Source organism: Wolffia australiana, chromosome 2, assembly GCF_029677425.1.
Source record: "Wolffia australiana isolate 7733 chromosome 2, ASM2967742v1".
NCBI lineage: Eukaryota > Viridiplantae > Streptophyta > Magnoliopsida > Alismatales > Araceae > Wolffia > Wolffia australiana.
In genome coordinates, this window is record NC_135836.1 from 10868955 (window position 1) to 10888271 (window position 19317).

Below are 19317 nucleotides of genomic sequence, written 5' to 3' on the forward strand. Positions count from 1 at the left end.
TTTGACCATCGTAGAAGGAAACGTATGAGCCGTGCGATCCTAATCGAACGGCGAATAATCTCAAACAAAAATTTTCGAAGAATTTCCGGAAAAAAAAATCGACCCATTTCTGACAATCAACAAAACAATTGAGGGAAAGAAAAAAAATCAAATCTTTAGCGCGCCCGCCGAAAAATATGGGCCGCCGGGTCACGTCCAGAAATGTATCAGACATCGTCGTCCTCTCGAAACCAGCAACGTTTCCTTCTTTCCTCTCTCTTCCGCCGTCTTCGATTTCGAATCCCATTTCAGACGAAAGTAGGAGAAGCCAGCTAAGTTCCTTTCTTTCCCCTCTCTTCCGGCCTATTCAATCCAAATCCCATTTCAGAGAAAAGAAGAAGCCAGCAGAGTCCCGTCCTTTCCTCTCTCTTCCGTCCTCAACCCAAATCCATTTCAGAGCGACGACGACGACGAAGAATCTAGAAGAAGAAGAAGAAAAGGAAGAAGAACAAGAATCTAGAAGAAGAAGAGGAAGAAGAGAACAAGAATCTGGAAGAAGAAGAGGAAGAAGAACAAGAATCTAGAAGAAGAAGAAGAATCTAGAAAAAGAAGAACAAGAATCTGGAAGAAGAAGAACAAGAGTCTAGAAGAAGAAGAAGAAGAACAAGAACAAGAATCTAGAAGAAAAAGAAGAAGAAGAAGAGATCGAACGATGCACGCGAAGACAGACTCGGAGGTGACGAGCTTGGCGGCGTCATCGCCGCCAAGATCGCCGCGTCGTCCGTTCTACTACGTGATGAGCCCGTCCCAGCACGACCAAGAGAAGCTGTCCATCACGTCTTCCCCGCCGTCCTCTCCCTTCCACCACCATTGCCACGTCAGCTCCTCGATCCACCACTCCCGTGAGTCCACGTCAGCCCACTTCTCCTCCTCTCTCTGGAACGGCCCCTGGAAGAAGCTCTCTTCCCCCCGCCGAAGCTCCGTCCATGGCGAAGACCAAGACGAAGACGACGACCAAGAAGAAGAAGAGAGACGCCTCGGCACTCGTTGCTACGCCTTTCTCTTCTTCCTCGCCTTCTTCATCATCTTCTCCTTCTTCTCTCTCGTTCTTTGGGGCGCCAGCCGGGCTTACCCGCCGAAGATCTCCGTTCAGGTCTCTTTCTCTCTTTATCTTTCTTTCTTTCTTTCTATCTTTGATGATTATTCTGGGAAATTAAACGAAGGTTTTTTCTCTTCAGAGTATAGTTTTTGAGAGCTATAATATTCATCCCGGGCTGGACTGGTCCGGCGTGCCGACGAAGATGCTGACGCTCAACTCTACGGTGAAGATCTCTTTTGAAAACCCGGCCACCTTCTTCGGCGTGCGCGTCTCTTCGACGCCATTAGAGCTCTTCTTCTCCGACCTGCCCGTCGCCACCGGCCATGTAACCATCTCTATCTCTATTTCTTTCTCTTTCTCCTTCTGTATTTCTATCTCTATCTCTACCTCTGTCTCTATCTCTATCTCTATCTGTGGCTCTCTCTATTCATATGTCTATCTCTATCTCTTCTTCTACCTCTGTCTAGATCTATCTCTATCTGTCTCTCTCTATATCTATATTTCTATCTCTATCTCTTCCTCTGGCTATATCTCTATCTCTATCTCTACCTCTGTCTATTTCCCTATCTATATTTCTATCACTTTCTCTACCTCTGCCTATATCTCTTTCTCTATCTCTATCTGTCCCTCTCTCTCTTATCCATATTTCTAACTATATCTCTACCTCTACCTCTAGCTCTGTCTATATCTCTATCGCTATCTGTGACTCTCTCTCTCTCTCTATACATAGATATATCTATATTTCTATCTCTATCTCTTCCTCTGTCTATATCTCTACCTCTATCTGTGTGTGTCTCTCTCTCTATCTGTATTTCTATCTCCATCTCTACTCTGTCTATGTCTCTATCTCTATCTGTGTGTGCCTCTCTCTATCTGTATTTCTATCTCTATCTCTCCCTCTGTCTATATCATTTTCTCTACGGTTATCGCTATCTGTGTCTCTATCTCTACCTCTATTTCTATCTCTGTCTGTCTCTATCTGTATTTCTATTTCTATCTCTACCTGTCTTTATCTCTCTCTATATCTATGTACCTCTATCTCTCGCTCTATCTCTGTCGATATCTCTATCTCTATTTCGACCTATCTCTGTCTGTTTCTCTACCTCCCTCTATATCTCTATCTATCTGTATCTGTATCTCTATCTCTCTCTATATCTATCTCCATCTCGATCTATATGTATCGTTATCTATATCTATCTCTACCTCTATCTATATCTATCGTTATCTATATCTATCTCTACCTCTATCTCGATCTATATCTATCGTTATCTATATCTACCTCTATGTCGATCTGTATCCATCTTTATCTACCTCTATCTCTCGCTCTCTAATTCCCTATCGCTATCTCTATCTCTATCTTATCTCGACCTATCTCTATTTCTACCTAGCTATGTCTATATCTCCATCTCTGTCTCTTTCTCGTGATCTATCTCTAAGTCTATATTAATATCTATCGCTAAATCTATTTCCATCTCTATCTTCTCATTCGTTTTCTGCTATAACGTTGACGTTGTCTATCTCTATCTCTATCTCGAACTATATCTATATCTATATCTATATCTATATCTATATCTATATCTATATCTATATCTATATCTATATCTATATCTATATCTATATCTATCTCTGACTCTATCTCTATCTCTCTCTGGGTCTATATCTGTCTTTATCTATCTCTATCTCTACCTCTACCTCTATCTCTATCTTGATCTATCTTTCTCTATATATCGCTGCCAAGTTCTCTCGCTATCTCTTTCTCTATCGCTATCTCTATCTCTATCACGATCTATATCTACCTCTATGTCGATCTATATCCATCTTTATCTCCCCTATCTCTCGCTCTCCACTTCTCTATCATAATCTCGACCTATCTCTATTTCTACCCATCTATGTCTATATCTCCATCTCTGTCTCTCGTGATCTATGTCTGAATCTGAATTTGTATCTATCTCTATCTCTATCTTCTCATTCGTTTTCTGCGATAACGTGGACGTTATTGCAGATGAAGGAGTTCTACCAGCGGAGGAAGAGCAAGAGAGTGGTGACGGTGAAGGTGGCGGCGAAGCAGATACCGCTCTACGGCGGCGGAGTGGCGTTCACGAGCGTTCGGGACGGCGGCGCCGCCGCCAACGTCCCGCTCAACCTGACGTTCGTCGTCCGGAGCCGGGCGCGGGTTCTGGGGAAGCTCGTCAAGTCCAAGTTCTACCGTCGGATCCGCTGCCTCCTGCACTTCCGGGAGATGCGCCTCCGTCGGCCGTTGGATCTCTCCCGGGCCTGCCTTTATCGCAGTTAGCGGAGTGTTGCCCGTGAACTGTTGTAATTGTTGAGAAGAGACGATCTGTCTGCTGCCATGGCCTTGGCTGCCCTGACATGTCAGCCTTGCGCGTTTATTTATTTGGGGTTACGTGTGGAAGAACCGAGGTTGACCTGGTTCGCTGGGAAAGGATGGATTTACACAGCAGACTAATGGTACGGATCTAAGATCGTCCCCATGTGCAGGGACGGGACGGTTTTTAAAATTTTGATATACTTTTCTAAGTTTTTTACGGAAATATGGAGGAAAGAGAAAGCAGAGGGACATATGTACAATTATCTTATATGGCTATCTCTATCTTATCTCTATCTTGTTTGTACATCCGTTACAGTCCACTGTCCGAGACCTCCGGATGGCACAGTTTTTTCGTCCAGCGATAGGAAAACCGTTTTGTTTGTTTGTCCCGAGACAAACTTCCATCCCGGTTTTCATCCAATCTCACGGAGGGGATGATTTTTTTCTCCTGGGAAGAGAACCATCACCTCCGCGTCCCTGCACTATACATCAGAGCCAAGTTTTCTTTAGGGTTTTTCGGACAGAGACAATCGTCATCTGTCCGAAGACTGGACAGATGATGGATGACCCTGGAAGTTCTGAAGAGTGGGAGAAAGAAGTTGGATTAGTTATGTCCTATCATTTGTATTCTATAAAACTTATCTCCTCCATTATGCAATGTCTTACAACACCGTGACTGCCACTGAGACGACAACATACATATTTGGGAGCGTTGTTGACGACTGAAATCATTGACAAGGATGATGAGTGTTGTTTACGATGGCTATGAATATAACTTTACCATCCTTGACGATAATGAGGACTGTTAATATAGAGGCACAATGACTGGTGTCACCAACATTTGTCGAGGACAGGGATGAAAGGTAATGTGGACAGTGAGTTAATGTGGAGGATAAAATTGTTTTCGACGATGATGATGAAAAAAGTCAACATGTTGATGAGATTGATGGAAGTGTCATCCAGATGGATGATGGCAGTCATCGAAGAAGGAGACAACTTTCATTTACTAAGACAACTATTGCCGGCCATGAATATATATCAATGATAACGATGATGACTGTCATAAAAGAGGGCTGTGATTGTCATTGACAAGGATGAAAAACTGTAGTTAAAGATGATTTTTGTTGCTAACGACAACGTCAACTATTCTTACAATGACAATAGACAATGTCAACATCAACAAATTCGATGAGGACGACGAATGTCGATATTCACTAGAGAGACAAATGTTGTTGACGAGGATGTTGACTATCGTTGATGATAATGATGATTGTCATCATCAATGGGAGAACAACTGTTATTGACATGGAAATCACTATCGACATCATCTACAATGACTACGATGTCGGCAATTGTTAATGTCGATGTCCATGCAGCAATGATGCATGTCAATGTACATGCTGATTTCGTGTCAAAGTGACTGTTCAGTTATGTCCCCATTAGTCCAAAAACATGGCTGTGGAGCTATAGAGAGGAAGGATATCCTAAAAGGAGTTTATTGGCCTTCTCAGACCATTCAAAATCTGCTTCTTCCCTCTCTCTCTCTCTCTCTCTCTCTCTCTTGCTCTATCTCTATCTCACTTTCTCCCTCCCTCTATTTCATTTGTTTTTTCATCCATACTCTGTTATCCGTTCTGTTCTTTGTCATGGATGAATGACAGAACATGACTGATGACTGAATGGTAATGATGAAAAACTTGGACGGATGACGGTCAAGATAAAATCTAGTTTTCTAAGTCCATTAGGACAACTGTGAAGACAACCGATGACTGAATGGACGGTTGTCCAGTCCTGTTTCATTAGGCCAACTCTGGTATCTGTCCAATAACCCTACTTTTTTTCTGTCCATTAGGAATGGGGGATGCATTACATAGGACATCAATGAAGGGATGTCAGTTTCAATCATATATTTAAAGCATTAATTATTGATTTGATCATCATACGTTGACATTTTTTCAATGTATTCATACGTTGACATTTTGTCATCAATCCCCATCAGTCATTCCTCCGTGATGAAGAACAAGTCTGATGACAGAAATGATTCCCTCTCTCTCTCCCACTCAAAATCTCTCACTTTAATTCCCTCCCTCTACATACGCACCCATTGGAAGTTGGTGCTGTTGACATGCCCACATGCCGCCGCCACCTTAGGTATCCACCCGATCACTTGTTTTCCCTCTAAATCACTCCAAATTATTTTTTTTTCTCTCTCTCTCTCTCTCTCTCTTTCTCTCACTGTATATATATCTCTATTCCCTCCCTCTCACTCTCTCCCCATCTCTTAAATCTAATGATAACCATCATCCTCTTGATCATTCTCTCTCTCTCTCTCTCTCTCGCTCTCTCTCTCTCTATCTCACACACACACTCTCCAGCCACTTAGATCTCTTTCCCTCTCATTCTCTCTTTCATTCTCCCTACCTCTTAGGGATGGGAAATTCCCTCTCATTCTCTCTTTCATTCTCCCTCCCTCTTAGGGATGGGAAATTCCCTGTTCGGCGTCTAAGGAATGCTGTTCATCGATGAATGAACAGGGAAACATTTGTGTTCGTGTTTGTGTTCAGTTTGTTGAGGTTCGTTCTCGACTGAACACGAACGCTACGCTTTTTAAAAACGGTAAAAATGTATGATCAGAGAGATAGAGAGAGAAATAAGAGGGGAGCAAGGGGGAGGGGAGCACGAGAGGGGGGAAGCAAGAGAGAGAGAGAGAGAGAGAGAGAGAGAGAGGGAGAGAGAGAGAGAGAGAGAGAGAGGAGATGGAGCGAGGGGAGGGGTTGGAGAGAGAGAGAAACTAGAGAGGGAGCAAGGGGGAGGGGGCACAGGAGAGGGAATGGGAAGAGAGAGAGACCGGGGGCAGGGGAGAGGGGAGAAAGAGAGAGAGAGAGAGAGAGAGAGAGAGAGAGAGAGAGAGAGAGAGAGAGAGAGAGGGAGAGAGAGAGTAAATGAGTGAGAGAGAGAGTGTGAATGAGTGAGAGAGAGTGAGAGAGAGAGAGAGAGAGAGAGAGAGAGAGAGAGAGAGAGAGAGAGAGAGAGTGAGATAGAGTGAGAGAGTGAATGAGTGAGAGAGAGGGGCAGAGAGAGAGAGAGGGGGGCACTGCCACAAGGTAGAGGGGGGGTGGGGAGGGCACGGGAGAAAGAAAAGGGTTCAGGGAGAGAAGAGCGGGGAGAGTGAGTGAGAGAGAGGAGGAAGGGAGGGAGGGGAGAGGGGAGGGGGGGCACAGGAGGCGGGAGAGGAGGGTTTGGGGAGAGAGAGATTTCCATTCTCCCTCCCTCCCTCTCTCTCTCTCATAGAGAAAAATAATAATTTATATTGCAAACAACATTACCTCGGGAATGCCATCTTTTTGCAAACGGTTCGTCTATTTGTAATCATGTTCGTTCATGTTTGTTCACATTTTCACGAATGAACGGAACATTTTTTCCTATCCCTACTCCCTCCATCTTCCAATACATAACCTTGGTACACAAACAATGTAGGAACATGACTTAAATCCACAAGCCTTGCTCTACTTGAAGCACCAAAATCCTGAAACCATAGAACTAGCTTCTCCAACCCTTGAGTCCATAAGCACTGAAGCACTCTCTAGCAAAGATAACACTCAAAGGGGAGAAACAAGAGTTTCAACAAAATAATGGGCATCATTAATGATCCTTCAAGGGTACACATAGGCCTTTTATAGGCCACAACAGGTGCACAGTCTTCCATAATGAAAGTACCCATGGAAAGACAACTCAAAACATCGAGAAAGACAACTATGACGATAGGCCTATGCAGAGGTATTCTCCAGATTTTTGGGGCATATAAAATCTGTCAAAAGATATTGTGTGGCTCAAGAAGATTGTGATAAGACAATGCATAAGATATGCACATCTAACAAGTTGTAATAGAGATATTCTACAAATTGTGGCATATGAAGAATCTGTCAGAGGATTTTATCAAAGAAGAATCTATTAGATAAAAATCTGTTCAAGGGTCTATTGGGTCTCTCAATACTTTCTTCTGATCCTGGCAGATTCTAGAAGGATCTGCTTCTTAGGCCACTAGCTGCTAACGAGCCTTAGGAAATGGGCCTGAGGAAATGGACTAAAACACCCTCTTAATTGTTCGTCCATTATTTTCCATATGTTATTTCCATGAACTTGGATGAATGATTCTCGGTAAATAATCTTGAGAAATCAGCAGAAACAGGAGCAATGGAGGCAATGTTTTTAGAAATTTTACATAAATAACATTACACAGTTGGTTGCGCCTACCTTTAAGAAGACAATTGTGAATTTCCAAGCCCCAAATCCCCAATGAAAGTGTATTTCCCATGAAAAATTTATGCAGGTTGGATTTATGTGATCTGTTTCTCCTCCTCCTCTGCCATATCTCCATATTTGTGCCTTAGTTGACTAGGTGTAATTGCTAAGAAATGTCAGATGCCAAGAAGTATTCATGAAGAGGGAATTAGAGAAGAAGATGTAGGGTACATCTCATGATCCTAACTTATAAAGCCATTCAAACTGAAATAGTAAAAGAGAGAAAGCTAAAATTAGAGTTTGGACAGGGCAATGGGCAGAGCTGCTGCTATCGAAGACACAATTTTCTAAGATAAACCTCACGGAACTAAGTCCATTAATATGTTATTATAGCCTCTAAGTGAGTCCATTTGACTCCCAACCATTGCCTTCAGTTATAACAACTTATATTTACACTCCCATTTCAAAATGAGATAATTTCAATACTGACCGTTGTCCTTCAATTATAGCGATGGATCTTCATTTCCTCTTTTAGACGAGGTGGACCGTTGTCTTCTTAATAATGTCGACCATAACCTGGCTCTTCATGTGTCTGTGTGGGAGTTACTCCCTGCATACCAAAGAGCCCAGGTCACATGTTCAAATCCTAATGTGGTCGTGCTGCGATAGAGCAACTCCGGTTGGGTGTAATAGTATACAGGTGATAAAGGGGTTTTTAGTAGTAAAAATATACACATTTTAGAATTATTATATGCATCATTTTGTTAATTGTGTCTTTATTTTAATATAATATTTCTCTCCATGCATTATTTCTTGAAAATCTTCAATAGGGCCATTTTTCTAAAAACCTATCTAGAACTCGAAAGCCATTATTTGATCCCATTTAGAAGATATTTTGAAATTACCATGACCTTAAAATTTAGGTAGATTCAATATAGAAAAGAATAAAACTAAAAATAAAAATGTTTTGAATGGCCAGGTAAGGACGAGCCGGCGACACTCAAGCCAGCTGCCAGCCAGCTGCCAGCCAGCAAGCGCACATCGTTCAAGTTGCCCAATAGGCGGCGACACCACCACAGAAGGAGCCCAACTTCTGGCCCACTAAGCACACATAGAGACCCCATTTAGGCCTAACAGGAGGCCCACAGAGGCCCATGGAGGACTCCGCGCATGCACGCGAGAGGAGTTAAGTGATTTCAGAAGTAAGAGGAAAATGGGATTTATATAGTATGTGGCATTTTTGATTTCTTCGATATGGGATAATGGATGGTTTGTAGTTTTCAGATCCCGGTTGGGACAAGCCCAGAAATAATAAAAATGATCACGGTCCAACGGACTGTGATCTTAAGAAATGAAATGAGAAATTCTAATCAAGCTTCAAGCCGACCTAACACAAAGCCCCTGTAATTTTGGGTCGTTTCTAAGTGGAAGGACATTATCTCAACCGTTTGATTTTATAAAGTAAGACCGAACAGATAGATCTGTTGGAAATATCTAATTATTTCTTATTTCTTTATCAGTCCTTCTGATTGGCTATCACAAATGATGAGGATGGGATCACCAAACACACGAATCATGATGGCCAACAATGATGGGGTGATAAGCCAAAAATAGGGGTAAATTTTATAGTTTTCTTTTGAAATGCACCTGAATACCCAGTTAAATCTCTCAATTACTCCTCTCAATCCTAATCAGGGTTTTTACATGCCACTCGAGCCAAGCGATTTAGAGGTTCAGACCAGAATTAAGAAGAACAATCAAGAAATTAAACTAACTTCATCCAAAATGCACCAAAATTCAAATACAATGAAGGGAAAGGTACCAAATCGGTTGATCCAAGATGGGGCTCCTCTCTGTCTTGCAGCTGTGATAGAGAACCATCAAGAATGACCCCCTCCTCTCGAAATTCGGCTTTTATACTTAGGTTAAATGGTAAAAATTACCATTTTACCCCTAATTAGTAATTAATTTTTATCTATCAATGTAGGCTTGATCTCAATGATCCAACCATATAGATAGAAAAAGGGGATCAAGAAGAGCAAATCCATAAAAAATTCATCTCAATCAGACTTCTGGATCAAAAGTTATGAATTAATGAATTTAAACCAATATTAGCCATTGGATTTAAATCCATTTATTTATAATTTTTCTTTTAAAGCGCGCGCTGAGATGTCATCCTCTGACTGGACGGCGACTTTTCAACTTCTACCGGCGGGTTCATTTTTCGTTGCGCCACGTACCCCCCTGGCGAAAATAAAAACAAAGAAAAACTCATAAGTTCGCAATTTGAATACTTTTTGATACGCATGTAAATGTGCGTTTTATCTTCGTTCTTACCATTCGGAACTCGCCACGTCACCACCCGTGAGTGCGCTTTGTATGCGCTGCACGGGCCGTAAACTTACCGCCCACTGGGCGCTAGCACTATCCACCGTCGGATTCTCATCCGACAGCTATGATGAGGCCACGTCATCGCAGTTGAGGGTCGCTTGTCGTTTTACACATAAATCCTTTTTAAAAGATCAAATTTCCCCCGAACGCCGCCCAAAAATAATTGTGTATATACCCCTTGCGCATTCTCTCTCCTCTGGTTTTTCCTAAAAAACATTAAAAAAAATATTAAATCATTTGCAGTCGAACCCTACAAAAATTTAAATGATATCTTTACGCTTGCAACCACGACTGAGAGCTTTTTTGAGGGCATGATTGCAACAAAAATTTACGAAAAGCCCTTCAAAGTTTGAATATAATCTTAATACCCATTTTTTTCCTTATAAATATATCTTTTTTCTTAATAAAAATGTATTTCTTCCTCAAATAAATCTCAGAAAATTCCAATAACATCCTAAAAAATTCTAGAAAATTCTAGAAAATTCTAGAAAATTCACTGATTCATCCCCGTACTAATAAATCTCGAAATTAAATATTAAACTTGTCATTTTCATTCAAAAATAATTATTTCAAGCTCAAATAAATCCCTTAAAATTCATAGAAATAACAGAAAATTAGGGGAAAATCAGAAATCACTTGAAAACAGTATTTTTATGCAAATACATGATAACGACCCCCATTTTGAGCCTCTTTAAATGCATAAAATTGTGCTAATAGCATGAAATAAAGACCAAATTTAAGGTGTTATCACGACGCATGCTGACGGGCATGCTAATGAGGCAAAGTAGGGAACACCATTCAAGATGGGTCCACGGCAGTGATTTAATCACAGCCATCAACCCATCAATATGGAGATCGAACGGTGAGGGGAAAGTAAGGTGGTCATCCTCGCCGGCCAGCCAACGGTGGCCGGAAATGAGGGGGACAATTAGGCAATCCAACGGCTCAAAAAAGCCATTGGATCAAGGGAGAATGAATTAAGGGTCAAGAGAGAAGATCTTTCGACCATATAAAGATGCTTTTTCTATGCTTAATGAGTATCTCTTGTCAGAGGAAGAAAGCGGATGGTGGAGGTTCCTTTCAGAGATCAGAGAGCTCGGCGGAGTCGTGACACCTTCATCTTGGCACCAGGAACTTGGGAAGGCTTCAAGGAAGAGCAAGGGAGTAAGGACTCTAGACCAGCAAAGAAGAGAGAAAAGGAGGGAGAAGCACACCAAAGTTAGGGGATGTCGATTGGCGTCCCCATCCCCGTTCCTTGATTCAGGGCGGATATGGTAATTCTTAAGATCATTCTTGTTGCAATTGAGTAGAAAAACAACATATATTTGATTAAAGTTCTTTAATCACAAAACTATTTTGGTTCGATCAAAAGTCAGTAGCGCGATTTCGTTCAAGCATTTGATTGAGCATCTACTGTGCATTCGAAAATATTACTTGATATACCTAAGTTCATTCTGATTTATCCTTATACAAACATATATATCAAAAAATATATAAAAAAAGTAAATCATCCAGTATTTTGGTCTCTTTGGAGCATTCTGTCAAACAGATCCAAGGTGTTTGACGAACTACCCCCTAACTTCCGATTCTTTGCTATATACAAATATATAAAAATATCTATAAAATAAATAAAAAATACACAAATATATGACTATATAGTAACTAAAATATCTATGTATATCGTAGCCTAATAGTTTAATCGCATTATTAATCATATATTGTCATTCTTATTACTCTTCTTAGTCTCTTTATTCGCTCTTAATCTCTCTCTTCCTATCTGATGTCGGACGTCGATGGTATCATCCTCCGGACGAGTATTGAGACTATTCTCTGATACCAAGATGATGCCGGACGTTGATGGTGTCGTCGTTCGACGGGTAATTCCCTAGGAGACTGTAACTATGTGAGTGAAAATGACCTAGGTGGAGTGTATGTGCAGGCTCGACTTGTGGGAATTTGCCGAATTCCGAGATCCGGGGCCGGGGACCGATGACAATGACGTCAACCTTCTGACCCTCATCGGAGCAACGACGGTGACTACGATGCCGAACAAAATGATTCAGTAGGGGCTTGCACGTAGCAGACGGGCTCGGCCCGTGCCTAGGGAAACACTCAATTTGTAGTTTTTCTCGATAAGTTTTTTTCTCTCACTTAAACTAACCCGAGTGCGGTGGAGTGCAGTCAAAAATATACTGGAAGATGTAATATAATTGGCAAGCAAGGGGACGACGTACCTCGTAGGTGGCATTGCTCATCATAGAAATCTTCGTTGGTGTAGGGGCTGGAGTGGGCAGGAAGGCGTAGTCACATCGTTGACGTCGCACGGCGGGCTTGACTGGCGGTGATGTCACGACGCCGGAGTGGTAGTCTGAGCAGAGACAGGGAAGAAGGGAGTAGTGACAAGACTCTACGAGCGAACGGTCCAAGCTCGACGGATCAGTGGCCAGGGCAAACCGAACTGTGGCTGTCATGGCGTGGTGACGAGCTTGAAAGATGGCGAGAGAGGCTTTAAGCAATAGCAGCGGCAGATGGGCCTCGCCGGTACGATGTGCGCCTCAGTGGCTTTGAAGTCGACACACAGTGAAAGTCAACTAATGCAGTGTGGAACACTCTCCCATAGTTGCGTCGTTATGCAATGGCGAAATAGCTGATCGCCAACAACGCGGTACTGTAACGTACAGGCAACTGGGCGGGTCTACAAAATGCAGCCTTCTGGGTGACATAGCGCGGGCAATAGAAGACCAAGCGCGATTCTCTGAGAATTGCAGTGACCTCGCATACTGTAAACGTGAATGGCGTGGTGCAACACCAGGCAACGCGGGCGTGGCAGTCCACGTGGAAGAGAGACTCATTGCAGTGCTGGACGAACAGGATTCTTGAAGAAAAGCCAGGGATTGCTGATAGGGCGCTGTGTAAGGAATCCACATACAAGGTCTCAAACGCGGATCGACAGACACACCGAATCAGATGTGACCTTGATTCAAGCATGCAACGGTGCATCACATAGGCGATATGATGAACTTGTGAATCAACTTCACGACGCTTGCACGATTCTTCCCCCTTCCTCAAAGTATCCGTAGGTAGTGTGATTGATCAGCCAATGGCATCCAACGGTGATCTGGACGGTGAGACATGCGGGAAATAGTGATGAAAGGCGGAGTTGCTTATAGTGCGATAGGTTGAACCAGCGGTACTTTCCTCCTCCTTGCACCTTCTTCTCAATTCTTCCTCCTCCTTTCTTCTTCCTCTTCTCCTCTCTTCTCACAATGAGAACTGGACAATGAACAGTAACTTCCAAATACAAACTTCCAGATCTGAAAGAAAGATGTGCCATCATGGCCTTATATACGGCCATGATGGGCCCATTACAACAGTCATTAAAGGGGCCCAACAAGGAACCCCTCTCACAACACTTAAAGTAAAAACAAAAGAAGGAAATTTTAAACGATTTTGGAATACAATGACAAATAAAACACGACGAGTACGGTGAACTTGTCGTGAAGAACACAAAACATGAAATTGGATGAATGAAAATGGAGAATTAAAACTCGAGCACCTGTGTGGACGTGCATTATCCGAGATATTTAAACCTGAGCATCTTTAGAGACGCTTTGGCGTGCCGGTCAGGCTGGACACGGACTGGCACTGATGCTGAAGACAATGAGGATGGCTCCAATGACGTTTTGTCGATGTTGTTTGGGCGCGCTCCATCACTATCTAGCTACTTTCTTACATTATAAATTAGATAATTCCTTCTTCTCTTCCCTTCTCTCTTAAACTTAATCTTAAATTCTTAGCATATACAAATACTTCTCTAGCTCACTTATCTACACCTAATTAGATACTCTCTCTCCCATCTATCAAAATCATACTCATATTCTTCATTTTTCCTCTCACATTATATTACAATAACTATTCTTATTCATTGAATACTAACATCGCATTAATATAACTCCTTATTCCCCATCTAACTAAGGTCTTAATATCTTTATCCTTATGTTCACTTTCTATTCTCATATAGCTCATTACTAATTAATTAAATAAATAACCTCTCAGTCTCTATTCATAATATTTTACTATTCTATCTAATTTATAATGGTTGCAGGAACTTAACTCCAATAATGGTTGAGGGCTTAGGATGGAAATGACTTCATAAATTCATCTGTCCATTGGTTTGATGAATGAAGTATTGGGGAAAAAGGTGAAAATCTGTCTTCTGTCCTCCAAGAGTGAGTGCGCCACATCCAAATGAGAGAGAGAGGGAGAGAGTAAGAGAGAGGGGGAGAGAGTAAGAGAGAGAGAGAGAGAGAGAGAGAGAGAGAGAGAGAGAGAGAGAGAGAGAGAGAGAGAGAGAGAGAGAGAGAGAGAGAGAGAGAGAGAGAGAGAGAGAGAGAGAGAGAGAGAGAGAGAAACATAGATGAGGGCAATATAAATTGGGCAAGGTAGAGTGATGACATGATAAATACATGGTTATTTCCATACATTTTAGATGGTTTTGGTATTATTAATTTGGAATTTATCATGTTATTATTTGAATTAATTGAATACAGTTCCAATTTCTGCATGTTATGGTTATTTTTAACTCACGTCCTTGAATTCTTTGAAGTCAAGCAGTTTTATTACTGATGAATATTTTGTAGTTCCACATGTGCAGAAATTTACAGCAATGAGAAGATACAACTCTTAAGGGATTGGAGAATTTTTGGGAGCTAATTAATTGTACAAATGGGCTTGAAATGATCAAATGGAGTTGTGGGCCCTCCAAAAGAGCAGTCAGAGGGAGATGGATCACGATCTGACCTGCTTATTGGGCTTTCAAACACCTGAAAAAGAAGGAAGCTGAAAATCACAAGGCAAAGCTCTCAACTAATGAAGAAAAAGGGCAAAATGGCAAGAAAAGAGAATGGAAAATACCCAAATGATTATTTTGGTAACTATCACTATGTATAAATATTTTTTTTCTCCCTCATTTTCCCTCATTCGGGACGTGCTCTAGCAAGTGGCTGGCCAGCAGGACAAGGCATTTTCAGAATCCAGGTTGTTCAACTTGATTAATGTAAGTTTGTTTAAGTTTTCTCTTAGTGTCATCTTTTGTTCGAATCGAAAAATGGCAGATCCTGGAAAAATATGAGATAGTCTTGAGAGGAAGCATTGAGGGCTCAATAAACTTACATTGCGGTTTTAGGAACTTATATTTCCAGTTTCCCATCAATCTCTATCCATTTCCCCTTTGAGTCTATCACTTTCTCGCTCTAAACATCTATTTTTCCTACTTTCTCTCCCTAGAATTGTCAGTTTCTCTCTATTGACCTTCATTCATACCTCTATTTTATTCCCCAAAAATTTCATAAAAAATCCCACTATTTTCACCTTCAAATTCCACTCTAAACTCCTCCTACCCCGCTTGTTCACTTTCTCTCTCTATCTCCTCATTTCGACCATTTTCTCTCTGGAAACCATTTTATGTCTCTCTCTAAAGTCTGTCACTATCTTACTCCAGATATTCCATGATATCTCTACTTCATTTCCCAAAAAATTGCACAAAAGTTCATTACCTAAGCTAAAAAAATGGATTTCTTCTTTTGCCGCCGCCGTCGTGTGCTGTTGTGCGCTGCCGTACAGTGCATGTGCGATAGGGATGCCCTTCCGCCCACTGTTGATTTCTTCTCTGATACCAATTTTTGAATTATTGTACTATGAATGGCCTAAGAGGGGGGGTTGAATTAGGCTATCCTCTTAAAAAATTTATTTGAATATTACTGTAATCCTATTTTTGTATTTATTGATTTATTTATTTTATATGAAGAGTTAAGGAGGAAGATGACACCGAAGATTTTTATACAGGTTAGGGCTAGTCCCTTACTCCTGTCGTGGGATATCTGATCAGATTGTTAATCAGTCCCCAACCAGGTCTTTATATCCCCCCAAGTTAAAACTACCTTGTAATAGGGATAGACAGATATCTCCTATCTAGGAATTAAAAAATGGGAGTTGTCTTCGGCCCCCTTAGCCTTTGCAATCCCACGCGCTTTCTCCTATCCTTTCAACGGACCACCCAAGTCCTTCACAGCTGGCTCAATCTGCTTTCACCCAGATATTTACCTATCTTCTTTCAAAAGTTAATCACATTACAATGGCAAATATTCAATATGAATCATTAGAAAATATAAATATTCAATATGAATCACAAGCAAACGAAAGATAATAAAATATCACAAATTGAATATAGAATGTCAACCTGTATACCTTTTAGTTGAGTGATCATTTGGTCAATGTTAATCGTTCTCAATTTCCAATAGACACTTAGCTTTGATCAACAAAATCTGAGATCTTCTTTAATAAGGAAATATTACTCTTTCAAATATCTGATTTACAGTAATTAAAAATATAAAAATTCAAATGAAGAAAAAAACTGAAACCAAACCTAAAGAGACTTGTGAAAGTTTTTCTGTACTCCTTTCAGATATATGTGTTGACTTTTCTGCAATGTTTGTTTCAACAGGCAAAAGCTCTCCAATTTCACTATAAGATGTTCACTTAGGATTAACCTAAATAAACCCTGATGTGGCAGGCACACTTGATGTTTAATGAATTACAATCACCAATTCACAGATAGCAGGATGTAATTAATATTGTAGTTCAGAAATTTTAATAGTGTATTTCCGAAGTCAATTATAGACACTGAATTACATTCAGTTTGACACATTAATATACATTGATAAAGTAATTAACTTCAACGGAATTAATTCAAAGAGTGACTGATTCTAAAAATGATTGAATTGGTTTAAGCAGATTTAGAAATTTTGGTCAGTATTTATAGCATATTTAGAAGTATTAGTGTTTGGATCCACAATCTAAAGGTATTAAGAATTCCTTGATTATATATATCTATGTGATTCAATTGGAAGGATTTTTATTGAAATGAACCGTACCAAAAAATCGATATTAGTCTGTAGAAATATATTTTATCTCCCAGAGCCTTCACAGATTGTGTCAATTAATTTGCAAAAGAAATACAAACAAACAAACAGACACAATCTAACCTCTTTCACCAAAATTTTCTGGTTTTTCAGGATTTTTGGATCTCTGGAGCTCGATATGTTCAGATAAGATCTTGATAAGTAAGCTCAGCTGATGAACTCAAAATCTCTTGGTGCCTTCTCAAGATGCCTGAATTAACCTGCAAAATAAATACAAACAAGCAGACAAAAGCCAACCTTTTTCACCGAATTTCTTCTGGTCGTTCAGGATATTCGGAGCTCCAGAGCTCAAAATTTTCAGAGAAGATTTTGTTTAATAAGCTCAGCAGACAATCCCAAAATCTCCTCACACCTTCTCAAGCTTTCACACCCGTGCTTCAGCTCGTAGATCCTCCTTGAAGAATATTAGAGAGAAAGAGAGAGACAGCTGAAATCACAAGAGCGAGAGAGACGGCCAAGATTGCAAGCAAGAGAGAGAGAGAGCCAAGATCGCAAGCTGCCATTTTAAAACCTTATTTCTTTCCATTTCGTGTCTATTCCTTTATTTTGAAGATTCTCACTATTTTTACTAAAATGCCCCTGCAACGCTTAATGTAACAGTTACTCCTTGTTGAGGGTAAAATAGAAAATAAATAAATAAACTTGAGATTAAGTAATAATATGTTTTCCAAAATAATATTTTATTTACTTATGAATCTGAAATAAAACAGAATATTTTTCATGTATACCTTTGTCCTTCAACTTGGTATTATTTTTGAATAACAGCTAAGAAAATTATTCAGATGATTTTGACCTAAACCTTAATCTTGACTTCTGAATATGTATTAAATTCATCAAAATTCCCAAAACAAGACTGATGCTTATAGATCATCGTCAGATTTAATTTAAATCTATGTATTGAAGTGTGGGTGAAAAATAAGACGAGCATATGGCTGGGGTGTCGATCGGTGGCCCTTGACTTTGCTGTGAGTCTTAGCTTGCCTCCTCCATGCCTGCAGGATCTCAGTCTTCTGATGCTTTCTTGGAGCCACCTTGAGCTGTTCATGCCTCTTGAAGCTGTCACGAATCCTGGTCAGCCTTCCAAAAACATAGGGTGCTCGTCTGCCAAGCTTGGAACTTCCTATCAGAAAACGTTGAAAATAGGATGATAAAAAATATTTTAGGGGTCAAGTATTTGTCCCCCTTTACCATGGATGGGATGGAATGCGCCTGGGAAATATTTTGAGTGTCGTTGGATCATCTTGTGGCCTTCCCATCACAAGGAGCTAGCATGAGGCTGACAAGGATGACAACCTGATCTTGAAACACGGGGTTAAGATTGACGGCTTTACCCTTTGCTGTATGAACTTTCAAAAGAGGGAGTCAACAGCAGTTTTTAAATTTCAGCCATGGACCCTTTCTTTGTCGTTGCTCCCACGTACACATAACCTTTCTCCAGAGCAATCACTCTCTTCATCATCATCTATTGCCAAATCGTCTGTCTGCTCATGGACCTCGACATCCTTGTCAGCGGCCCTCAGCTAATTGCATGCCTGCAATTATAAAAACAGTAATAGTTTTTTGATTTTTAGTCTTGTCGTTTGATCTTATTGAAGAAGATCAGATGGTTAAGATCATATATTATATTAAAGAATGGCTCATTCAATCATTATGACTGATTTGCAGATGATTCCAGCCCATTGGGCCGATATCATGTTTTGTCATTATTTTTTGCCCAACCCACACTACAACTAAGAAAAAGTAGAAAATCAGTCATATAGAAGCGAACGTTTTAAAACTCAAAAAACCTATATAAATCTCAAGAAAATTTGTATTTTGAATTCTAAATAACCCTTCTGCAGTGTGTGCGCGGCTCCATACTTTTACTCTGGGCTCCATGTGGGGAGCCTATTAGGCTAATGTTGCATGTTGTGCCTGTTTGAGATCCAACACTCGCTGGCCGTGGGTTCTTAAGTGTGGCCACAACTGACTTAAGTGCTGTCGCATTTTCAGGCTGATGGGCAGCCCACATTTTTGCTTCTTCTTCATCATCTTTTTAAATCAACGCTAAAAAAAGAATTAAATCCAGAGAATAGTTAGGCTCACAATCTTCCACCAATAAAGACCTACTATCACAATGAAACTGACTTCATGATACTATCTATCAAATATTTAGTATGTAAATTATGTGGAATTCATAGTGGAAAATGTTAAAATAATATAATGGACCAATCAATGCATAAAGTGAAATTATTTTGAATTAAAATGAAGATAATAAAAAACATAATTATGCTAAAATTGGGCTTATATGTCTAAGA

General features: G+C 40.5%; 1 protein-coding gene across 1 annotated transcript; it reads left to right on the plus strand.

Moving 5' to 3' along the window:
• Nucleotides 1-272: 272 nt before the first annotated feature.
• LOC144716816 (uncharacterized) lies at nucleotides 273-3539 on the plus strand. Its single transcript, XM_078592069.1, has 3 exons — nucleotides 273-1132; nucleotides 1218-1403; nucleotides 3081-3539. Exons 1-3 carry the CDS (start codon nucleotides 692-694, stop codon nucleotides 3369-3371), a joined length of 918 nt encoding a protein of 305 aa, XP_078448195.1. The 5' UTR covers nucleotides 273-691; the 3' UTR covers nucleotides 3372-3539.
• The last annotated feature ends 15778 nt before the right edge of the window (nucleotides 3540-19317 follow it).